Below are 11,872 nucleotides of genomic sequence, written 5' to 3'. Positions count from 1 at the left end.
GTGAAAGATAAGGAGAATGTTACAAAACCAGACAATATCTTATGGGATATAGCTTGCTGCTCTTTAGGCTCACATTGCTTACCTCATCCTGGTTTCTGCCATACTTTTGTGTGGTGAGACTATCTTAACAGCATTCCAGAATTCATTCCTAATCATCAGTTTTCCTTGAGATCCCAGACCAGCTTCCTGACAGTACTGCTTGAGCACCTAGATCCAGCCATATCTGAAGCACGAACTTTTTAATTATGAACGCTAATTATTCCCTTGCTTTGATTAAGCATGTTTAAGTTATTTTCTCTCATTTATAGCTATGTTAGCTTGAGCCTGTATTTCCTCTTTATATCTTCTACAGAGCCTGGCACAGACTATATCTGTTGAATGAGTGCCTTAATTATTAATCATACCACTATTTGGAAGTTTATATATATATATATATATATATATATATATACACATATATATTTTTTTTTTTTTTTTTTTTTTTCTGGTACGCGGACCTCTCACTGCTGTGGCCTCTCCCGTTGCGGAGCACAGGCTCCGGATGCGCAGGCTCAGTGGCCATGGCTCATGGGCCCAGCCGCTCCATGGCATGTGAGATCTTCTTGGACCGGGGCACGAACCCGTGTCCCCTGCATCGGCAGGCAGACTCTCAACCACTGTGCCACCAGGGAAGCCAAAAAAATACATATATTTTTCTATGACAAAATTTATGGCAGAAATAAATACCAAAAACTTGTTTTTATCTGTTGTTCATTCACTGAAATATTTTCTAAAATAAAGCCAAAAAAGTAGGATTAAATTTTTTGTCATTTATTTATTCATTAGATATAAATTCATTACAAAATTGACTTTTACATATAATTAGAAATATTTTAAATCATAAACAAATCAAAATCATTTAAAATATTAAGTGTTAAGTTATATCTTACATTTATAGAGTATCCAATGTTAAGAATCATAACTGGATGTCTGGTTATGTTCATGTAACAAAAAATGTAGCTAAAAATATGACAAATATGTTAAGAAATATACCATATATTTGTAGCTTGTAAACCAAATAAAATTACTAAAAATTTAAATTTTTATTATTTTGATTTATTAAAATTTTTTAAATGGTACATTTAATATTGACCTTATGTGAATCTTTTGGTAAACTGAAACAAATGTAAATTGCATATCTTGACTTTACAGGCAAGAGGTAAATTTATCAAAAAATTATCATAGGTGTACTAACTCTATACTTAGTAGGTCAGTTGTTGATTTGTCACACTTTAAAAAAATGTTTCTGTTTTCTTGAAATAGATCAAACAGTAATTCTTTTCATTGATTCACATAGCTTCTTTTCTTCAAAATTTTCAAAATTATAGTTTAGCATCACTGCAGTATTAAACAATCCCATTCATTAAATGTCACCTGCATAAGTAAGGTTTTCCAATTGCCCTTATTTTCCAGATACTAGTGAGATACAAATATGATCTATTTTCAGATGATTAGAGGACATTGGAAATGTGATCAAATTTTAAAAACTGATACTGGATTCTAATTTTTATGGGAGGTTAGGTAAGAGAATGCTGTACACACAAAGCACTTGACCTTTTAGGCCAGTTAACATCTGAAAGCCTCATTAATGTACCCCGGATAAAGGAAAGAACCATTGAACCCTAAATGCTGAAAATATTAGTCTGGCCACATATACCATACAAAAGAGGTGCACATCAAAAGATTATGGTTAAAACCCAGGAGAAGAAAATCCATTATTCGAAAATGTTATGCACAATATAAAAATATTCATTGCAATCACAAAAGTGCTATTTAATTTTTATTTCTCACTTTATATTAGTAAAATATTAACTCTGGTTTACTGGATGGGCATGGTAAAACCATAAAGTTAGAACATATACTCAGGTCAGAGAAATTTCTAATTTTTCAAACATCAGTAAAATAAGTTTCTATACATAATTCCAGTGAATATCAAATGCCTATAGATATGATTGTAAGAACAAGTGGTCATTTTCTCCCACATAAGCCAGAGCGAGTTATCCTTTACCACAAATGTGCTGTAATTTCTTTAAACTGGGCTGAGACCAAGTTTCACTTAAAAGCTGTTACATTTTATGTGGCTTTGTTGTATGTACCAAATGTGCTAAGCCTGGGTGCTTCCTCATAGTACCTAACACATGATGAAGCACATAAAAAATGCAAAATAATTTGTTGACTAATCAATTTTGTTTTACAACTTGATCATTTAGACTTTCAAAATATTTATGTTGCTTTCTTGATTCCTACTATTAAAGCACAGTCAGTTCTAATTCTTATATTTGTAATTAAAAAGAGATAAATTTCACCATACAGGGGAACAGATATTAGAATGTAAAAGGCACTTTTTTGTTTTGGTTTTGTTTTTAGAAAATAGAATGTGTTCTATTTCTTCCCAAGTCATGAAAATAATTAATATATTTGATTCCCCTTCACGGATTATAAAGAAAACTGGGTGGTAGCAAAACTTCATAAATAGATCATTTGTCCACATCACCAAAATAAAGCAAAACCCAAACAGCAATAAAACAAAAGACATGTCTTAGTCACAAAGAATTCCAAATAGAATACTCATGCTCTCAGGCGTTGATTGTACAGATGACTTACTGAAGGGTGGAATAAAGAAAAATGGGAAAGGCGTACAACATGGTGGGTCTTATCATCAACTGAAGTTTGGTTCCCCAAAAATCATAGGTGCACATCTTTGATACCTAACTTATTCTGTGAAGGATAGGGAGCCTGGGGAATTGGAAAGAAGGAGAACTAACATGAACATGAAGAATGCATGTTTTTTAATCTAGAAAGAGAGATCTTTGATGTCAATATTTCCATTAAATCTATGCACACTTATTTAGAAAATAATGTCTCTATTTTTTAGATGCATGTTCTCACACAGACTGAATTAACCCAAAAATGGGTTCATACCAGAAAAAAGAATACTGTGATCAGAGCAATGATTTCTAGTGTTAACTACAAATGGCTCACATTTAAAAAAAAATTGTATACAAAAAAGTTCACCCAACATATCTGCAATGCCAATCAAAAGCAGAGAACAGTGCCCTGGGATGGCAGTGTTGGAGTAAAGCTGATGGGACCCAGGCTCAATTTATAGAATGTCAGTGATTATCTACTTTGACTTCTGTATTCTACAGTTGGGAAAACTGAATTTTCATACCAAGGAAGTAGCTTTCTCAAGGTCACAGCAGATGAGTGGGTCTAAGTCTCATGAGGGTGGCCACAGCATCTAACTTGTTCACATTTTATCATCACCACAGAGCACAATGCCTGCTACACAGTTGGTGTTCCACAAATATTTTGGGTGTGTTGATGAATGAACAAATGAACACATGAATGACTGAATGGATAAGTAAGACAGTGTCAGAGCTAGGCTAGACTATACTTTCAGGAATAGAAGTGTATCAGCATCTAATTAGTTTAGGATAGTGACTTATTCCGTTACCACGAATTCCTCAGAAATCTTCTTGTTTGAGTGATGTTGGTTGCAGACACAATGCCAGGTGCCCATAGAAGCTGATACACCATGCAGGCATTTTGAAGTAATTTTCATTCTCTTTTATCTTTTAATTTATCAGTGTTGTTGCTTATCAGTAGACTTCCAGGTGTTGAAGAGATTTTTTTGTCAGCTCCATCATGGGACACTCAAGTTAATGAACTGCACTACACATAACATTACTCACTTTATGTCTTCAGGAATGGCAATGGGCAAAGATTCTTGTTTCTACCCCACCCCCAGTTATTTGAACACCCAATAACAGCTATGTGGAGCAATTATAATGCTCATTTCAAAGGCAGTTTTTAGAAATGAAGAGGAACAGGAGAGAAATAAAAGTGGAAAGGTGAAGGCTGTGAACATTTAAACTGTCTGATGAAAGAAGAAAAGCTTTTAGACTTGTTATAATTGGAATGGCACATGTAGGTCTCAAAGGAATATTCAGGCAATTGGAAAATACCTTTTCAAGTATAGGGCCAAGGAAGGAAGTCAACAGCAGGTGTGGGTGTGTAAACAAGTCAAATTTAGGTGAAAGAAGAGCAGGCATGTTTCATTATAGATTCCTGGAAGCCATTCCCTGCAGATTTAAGTAGGTAATTGAGAGTGACATTTAAAGTGGCAGGAGACAGTCTGGGCAATAGCTTGCATTTTCCACATAGTCAGGTTCAAGTGCAAGACAGGTCTTGTAAACAGAGTTCATGGCAGTCCTTTGTGATAGAGGAGGGGATCACTAAGACTGCTTAGGGACCCAGGTAAACTTCCAGCCTCCCTCTTCATCTCGACGAACAAAGGCTTGTCCCTGGTGGAAGGAGTGAGTTTTCACATTACAGTGAGGGCTCAGGGATGTGGAAAAGGCCATCTCTGTCTTATTGGGTGACACATCAGAAGTATAGTAAGGAAGAGTTTGTAGTCCTCCTGGGGGATTTGAAAGTTGAGAAAGGAAGTGAAAATCTTCCCTGTGGCTGGCAGTGCTGTGTGAGGGGGTTGTTCTGTCACCTCCATAGTCAATTGGCAGATCTTCCCCGGAGGCACCGGGATAATCAACTGCATCATTCAGAAACTGGGGAAATGTGCTTGTGGTCCGTCTGGGATGAGATGACAGGGCACTGTAGTTAGCTGATGAGGTGTCATCAATGGTGTTGAGGTCTTTCAACCCCAGTGTTTGAAGAACCCAGGGATCCACAGGGGGCCCAGGTTGTTCACAGTTAGCAAATTCACTAGAGAGGTTTCTTTTGGCATTTTTATGATGGGGAATCTCAGGAGGAAAATATCTTTGCTCTTTGGGTTTCCTCTTCCCCTTTCTGAATTTTCCACGTGCTTTGGAGAACCCATCTGATGACAGCAATTTCTGGGGAAGTAATATTTGAAAATACACAGTCAGATAATCAACATCATTTTCTTTAAGACTGTCAAATATTTACTGGTCACCTTAATTCCTTAGAAAACTTGATTAAATTTATATTTTCACATGCAAAAGCAAAACTCATTGGATTAACTTCTGCTTTTAAATCAAAATCTATGATAAGTTACCACCTAGAAATTCCAATTCATATAATTTTACTAGTCATTTAAAAGTTGAAATGATGGGCTTCCCTGGTGGTGCAGTGGTTGAGAGTCCGCCTGCCGATGGAGGGGACACGGGTTCGTGCCCCAGTCCGGGAAGATCCCAGATGCCGCGGAGCGGCTGGGCCCGTGAGCCATGGCCGCTGAGCCTACGCGTCCGGAGCCTGTGCTCCGCAACGGGAGAGGCCACAGCAGTGAGAGGGCCGCGTACCGCAAAAAAATTAAAAAATTAAAAATACAGCATTTAAAAAAAAAAAAAGTTGAAATGATGTCTTTAAAACTTCAGTTCCGGGAAGTAATGATTATTATTATTATTATGGCAATAATAGCAACTATCATGTATTGAACACGGGTTCTATGCATGATCTCATTTTATGTAGATACTATTAAACCCTCCTTTAATGAGGAAACTGAGGCACAGGCACATTAGTGACTTGCTAAGGATCATGCAGCCTAGATTTAAGCCTAAGGCACCTGAATCTAGACAGAACCACTGATTACAATTCTACATAACACTCTTCCTCTAATTTTCCTAACCTTCACAGCACTCCCATGTGGTATGTATTCTATTATTCTAAATCTTGCAAAATTGAGAACAAGAGAGAAAAATTGCTTAATTAATATCACTTACTAATTTAATAACTGTGCTTTTTCACAGAATGGTGGCTGGAGATAGGACCCCAGGCTAATAACTGTAAGCTGTGCTCCCTTTTTTTAACAAAACTAACTGAATTCTAAAGGCACTAAATATAGTGGTTTTTCTTCTCTGAGCCGCTATATCTGGGTAAGAGTCGTAAGAAATATGATCGATTTAGATAAATAATGTAGCTTGTCTAGAAGTAAGGTAAAGATTGATGATAAAACAATAATGGTAACAGAATGGCAGACAGGTAACAAAAAATACAAAACCCCAAAAAGGGACTATGGGCAAACTATCCTTGAGTTAGAAACAGTTCATTTTAAAAGGGTAAGAATGAAATGTTCATGAACAGATAATGTACTCGGCTATGTCTAATTACCAGTCAAGAGATGTGGGTTCCAGCCATATTTATAACATTTTAGACATGGAAAGATTCTTAAAAGATCTTTTAGCCCATACACTTACAAAGAAGTAAATGAGGCCCCAAGTGGGAGAGTGACTGACCTAAAGTTAAACAGATAAAAGAAACGCACGTCTCTCGGATCTAATTCCCGCTCCAGCGTCCCATCCAACTCTATCTTTTGATTAGCCTCTGTTGTCTCAGCAATCTCCTTGACTGGTTTTTGATTCTTAAGCAGCTCCTTTTGTAATATATGCTAAAATCTGCAATCTAGATACTTCAGGGAAATGATATATAAACATTGTTGTGAAAGTGCTATATTTCCTTCAGAAAAATTTGCCCATCCTATTGACGCATTTCAAGGCACATTGCTTAATACACTTCTTACACTGAATCAAGGAGTTTTACCCAAATTGTCTTCTTTCTCAAATCACTGCTCTGTCCTTATAAAGGGGGTCATCACATACCTTGGCTTTTTCCTCAAGACATTTAACTAAAGCAGAATTCAGGTATTGTCTGAGATGATTATTCTCTTCATGTAACCTAGCAAGTTCTTCTTCCTTCTGCACCAGAGTATCTTGGAGCTGCAAAAAGCAGACAATGGTGAAGGCTGCTCCACTATATTGACTTTGAAACCTTATAATAATGCCACTGATCCTTAACTTACTTAAACTTGATTATTACTCTGTTTGTTTTATGAACTCAATCTCAGGGAGCCCTCGTCCTCAAAGGCCTAAGTTCAATCTACACCCACTTACCACTTGATTGTTCAGTTTGTGCTCTGAATTTTTTCATTGCAAAGTGTTTGAAGAGATTATATGACTTTTAAAATTGTAACCACAAGGGGATCGGGAAGGTATGTAGGAAAATGAGCTGCGTGCAACTGTTTAAATATAGAAAACGGTGTTTAGAAAGGTTTTGCTGAACTTCTTCCTTGCATGTTAAAAAAAGAAGAAAGAAAAAAAGATGTGGGTTGGCTTCCCTCAGTCTCAGGTCAGTTTGTACGTCCACTAGATTAAATTACTCTCTCATAAATAACAACAAACAAAATAGGGAAAATGAAGCAATCTTTGCAAGAACTTTTACAATCATCATCCCTTGTCCAAGTGATGAGCTGTTTATCGTTTAAAAATACTATCACACTCATTCTATCATTTGATCTTTCCACCAGCCCTCCGAGGTAGGCAGCACAAATATCTCCATTTCATAGATAAGAGAAAGGAGGATTTGGGAGGTCATACAGCTAAAATGTGTAAGGTCGGGGCTTGATTGAAGGTCTTCCTAGAGGGTTTTGGTTTTTGTTGCTTTTGTTGTTATTATTTTCTGTCATGGTGATCACCTAACTTTGACTTCTCTGTGGACAAATAACCATTTTGGTTCTAAACTGCCAGTCAATGAATTGAACAAGGGAAAAGAAGCCATGTGACATTAAGGTATGATGTTGAGAATGAACTGCGTGGAACATGGCCGGTCTCATGTTCTGATTATCTACACATACCTGCTTGTTTCTGTAGAGCTGAGAGGAAAGCTGAGCCTCTTCCCATGAACACGAATTAAGAACAGGGAAATTCGAGTCACTGGATGATTCTATGTGAAAACACCAAATGGGTAACTGAGAAAACACACATGCAGTTTTTGTGTAATCAAGAACTCACTGGAGGATTTCGGAAAGGTAATAGGTTCAATTACCTTTCTAAAATTAGCCATTGCCTCCACATGGGAAAATAACATTTAAAGTTTTCAGAAGGGGCAAGCATGCTATGAAAGACAAATATTTATTGACTATATGCCAAGGTGGCTACAGAGGTGAATTTTTAGGAGTCAAGAGGTCAACTTCCTTCCTAATATATATATTCCTGCTGGTTAAATTTATAAAGACTATCCTATCTGCCTTATTAATTCATGCAAATGTTTATTGGTCCCACCCTCAAGTAGGCCTACATTTCAATTCCACTATGTTTTCCAAGTTTTTATCTTATTTTCTAAGCTGTAGTGCTTAATGATATAGTGTTTGGCTCCAGAATCAAATCCTATTTTTGATGCTACCGTTTTTCCCCAGATGAAAAATTTCTGCCTATCTGCCTATCAGTTAAGCCTGAGAGAGAGTATTTATTCAGAATTCTATGGAATAGCACTTTCTACTTCAAAATAATTTGAACTTGCTTCTCTGAAGAACTCATTGAAAACCTCAAAACTGTACCCAAACTCACGTATTTCAAATGCCATCATCTATAAAGTGTTTTATGATTTTTCAAAGAGATTTTGTTGTTCTTTTCATATTTGACAGCAAATTATGCCTACCAATTAGAACTATGCCTACCAATAAGAACTATGCTTGGGCATGCTAATTTGGTTTACTTTTAGTTTCTTTTCCTCATCTAGTACAGTTCTGACTCTTGCTCTCCTCTACTTCAACTAAAATACTACTGAAATATTTCTGATTAAAGTGGAATGATGGGCAAGGAGACAGGAATAAAATTTTATACACTCTTTGGTTTCACATTCTTGGGCATTCTGTTTTCTGTGTTTCTTGCAGTAGAAAGCTAAAATTGAATAACTTCCTTCCTTACATATAAGTGTGTTTCAATATTTGGGGGTTTTTTGTTTGTGTCTTTTCTCAAATTCAACAAATTCCTGTGGTAGAACCAACAGTCCAGATATTGAATTCTGAAAGGCCTTAGAGTTCTTCCAGAAACTTGAGTGTTAATCAGAAATTCCTTTAATAGTTATAAACACTGTTTACTAAGCCCCAGGGCAAAATTAATGTGCAATTTTCCATCAAAGTTATACTTCCCTCCAAAGTTGAAGTCTTCTTTAGGCAAAAAGGAATCATTTTCTTTCCACTTATAAGACACTATTCATAGAATTTCCTTTATGAAATAAAAGATTAAGTTAGTACTTCTCCTTGCTTCTCTCTCATACCCAGGGAAATTTTCCTGAATACCAAAAAAAAAAAAAAAAAAAAAAGCTCTAACTGGTATTTTAATTCCAAAAGCATCACAATAGTATTGTTTATATAACATTGACCCAGACCCATACTTTCTCAGTGACTCTGAAATCTCCAAGAACTGTAAAGTATAGGGAGAAATACATATTGTACAGTGAGCAACGGGAAGAAGCCCATTTTCACTATTTGGCAAGTACACAAAAAGCAAGTTATTAGGTTACAAAATACAGGAGTCTTTGGGCTTTCTTAAACGTTACATATCATCCCTTCTTTTACAGAGTTCCAGCCCATAATGCCTTGCAACTATGAGTACAGGAAAAGGGCTTCAGATCTACCAGGAAAGCAGAAGAGCAGAACTTACCCTGTGCCTGTGGTGCTTGTTGGGGCTCTCTGTTGTCCAGGAGACCAGCAGCCCAGAAAGAGACCCAAGTCTCCGTGGAAACGTCAACACTAGATTCTGACGTCGTACCGGAATACGGGCAATTATAGCTCTGGCCTCCTACAAAGTACTGGTCTTGGCAAGGCAGAACGGTGTTCTGTAAAATTCAGTATGTGGGAGGTCCCAAGAGATGGGGTGATGAGAATTTGGAGGGAGAAAAGAGTGGGAGAAAGAAACAGAAAATATGCGCAGTGAATAAAAAACAGTAAAGGTGTTAAATATAGATCCCAGATTGATTCTGAGTGGTCCAAATATAATTACTAAAAAGGAATCAGCTCCTTGGTTTACCCAGTACTTTCCTTAGGTCCTCTCAGCAAAGAACAGGCTAGTATGAGATGGACCAAACCTGTAAATATCTAGGAGTAGTCTCTGTTGCCAGGTCTGAGGCATCTAAAAGGCTACCCAAGATCTAAGTAAAAGGAATTCTACCTAATGAGTGAAACATGTAAGAGCTACTTGACTCTTTTTAGCAAATATCTTAATTATATTTCTAACAACCTTAAATGACAAAGAACTTAGAATGCTAAGGTTGAAATGGACAGAACACGTCACATAATCTAACCTCCTTATTTTTGTTTTTAGTTTCTGAATTATAAATTTGCTCCATTCCTCCTTTCCTCCTACCTCTCTTCCTCTGGTTTTAAATGCTACTGGATACTACTGAAACAGGTTAGTTAGCAGAGACAGGAAGCTCTAATTAGGTCTCTCCACCACTACATCTCAATGCCTTTCCAAAGTTATCTTGCCACTACTAACTGCCTGGCATGTATTCTCTACTGTGTTCTGAGCCAGTGAACACCCTCCTGCCCCAGCTTCCTCAAACCTCAAACACACTGTTTCCAAACGTCCAGTTAGGGGCAGGTATGCAGACTCCCTGGGTTAATTTGTACAACCGCCCATTCCTAATTATTTGTCAATGTTTAATCAGGTAAAAGCCATTCATTTCAGCAGAGCCCAGCTTTGGACAAACTCTTTGACCACGACAAGTCTTTTGTTGACTTGTGAACTTTCTCAGGCATAACATAAACAGAGAGAAAACAAATAAAAAGAGGAAAAAAGAAAGTTAAGTCAATTAAGTCACACTTTGTTAACATTCCCAATAATTTAAGTTTTGAAAAAGTCCAGTCTTGAAGCAAGTCCAGCGTGGGCAGTGCAGACCAAAGAAATTCCGCCAAAAGTTTATCAAGTGCTATTTTCTTTTATTCTGAAAGCATGTTTGTAGGCTCTTCCCCTGAGGCTATTATTGGAATCAAAGCTGAGCTATTATGCAATTGACATCTGAGAAGGAAACAAACCCCAAATACCCCTAGCCTCAAGTTCAAGTGTTTGCAAATATGTGCATAATCTAGAGAAAGAGGTGGAATGAAAAGCGAGTACAGGTGTAAAGGGAAAGTTGGGAGACAGTACAGAGAGTAGAAATAACAGAGGACGAAAGGATGAGAGAGAGACAGAGACAGAGAGAAAGCCAGGAGGAGACAGGGGAGAAGAAAAGAGAGATGGAGCAGGAAGGAAGACCTGTTTTAATTGGCAGGTAGCAGAGAAATCTTGTTTCCAAGGTGGAAGAAATTCTAAAGGCAAAGCTTAGTAGACCTCAGAGACCCCCGGTTTCGCCAGCGGACTAGCTAAAGCCGGCTCCTCACTTACCATCTTGCCCTGGAAGAAGGCGCTGCAGAAACTGAGCCCACTCTTAATTTTTCGGGAAAGCCGGTGGGAGCTTTAAATGGGACTGAGGGGAGGAGCTAGGAGAGGCGAGTTCTAATCTAAGGGAGCTCCGGGTGACGCCCGGGGCTCCCGGGAAGCGCCGCCCTCTGATTTGGTGCGAGGTTTAACAAGCTGGTGACGTGGGTCAGGAGACATCTGGCCAAAGCCAAAGTCACTGCCACTATCGGCGACCGCCTCCCGAGACCTGGGACCCAGCGGGCCGGGGTCTCGGGCAGGCCCACGGCGCTCCGCCTCCGGGTGCGCAGCGCGGCTTCAAAACCCGCGCCGGTGCCGGCTCGCCGCGCGTCCCCCGGGCCCCGGCGTCAGGACCCGCCGTGACCGCGCCGCCCGGACGGGTAGGGCGATCCCGGCTCCTGCCCGCGCGAGGCACGCAGCTGCCGGGCGAGGCGGGGCGCACAGGTTGGCCCGGGAGCCAGGGTGTAGGGTCAGGAAAAACGCAAACCAGCATCTCGGGGTTCAGAGCGGCGCTTGGGGAACCCTTCCAACCCCAAGATTAATACTGCTCATGGGTATTCTCTGGCCACTTGATAAATAGCTTGCTCTATGACGTTGCGATTGATTGCCCTTTTCCTTCTATATAATGTCTCATTTTCCCCAGCTTCTGAAGTGGGTGT

At 38.7% G+C, this 11,872-nt stretch overlaps 1 protein-coding gene across 1 annotated transcript; it reads right to left on the bottom strand.

Annotated features, from left to right (window-relative positions):
- Nucleotides 1–810: 810 nt before the first annotated feature.
- Nucleotides 811–11,252, bottom strand: GMNC (geminin coiled-coil domain containing). The gene is made up of 5 exons (XM_060010940.1): nucleotides 11,181–11,252; nucleotides 9,459–9,633; nucleotides 7,649–7,737; nucleotides 6,618–6,734; nucleotides 811–4,895 (listed from the first exon to the last, which is right to left on the bottom strand). Exons 1-5 carry the CDS (start codon nucleotides 11,181–11,183, stop codon nucleotides 4,278–4,280), a joined length of 1,002 nt encoding a protein of 333 aa, XP_059866923.1. The 5' UTR covers nucleotides 11,184–11,252; the 3' UTR covers nucleotides 811–4,277.
- Between the last annotated feature and the right edge of the window lie 620 nt (nucleotides 11,253–11,872).

The sequence above is a fragment of the Delphinus delphis genome, chromosome 4 (genome assembly GCF_949987515.2).
Source record: "Delphinus delphis chromosome 4, mDelDel1.2, whole genome shotgun sequence".
Lineage (NCBI taxonomy): Eukaryota > Metazoa > Chordata > Mammalia > Artiodactyla > Delphinidae > Delphinus > Delphinus delphis.
This window is presented reverse-complemented; position numbering and strand designations above follow the sequence as displayed.

What these genes read in the sequence shown, in the direction of transcription:
- GMNC (XM_060010940.1), bottom strand. An exon ending in ACAAGCACCACAGGCACAGG is followed by an intron (nt 7,738 to 9,458) that starts GTAAGTTCTGCT and finishes GTTTTCACATAG; the next exon opens with AATCATCCAGTGACTCGAAT. An exon ending in GTCTTGAGGAAAAAGCCAAG is followed by an intron (nt 4,896 to 6,617) that starts GTATGTGATGAC and finishes TTACTTCCCCAG; the next exon opens with AAATTGCTGTCATCAGATGG.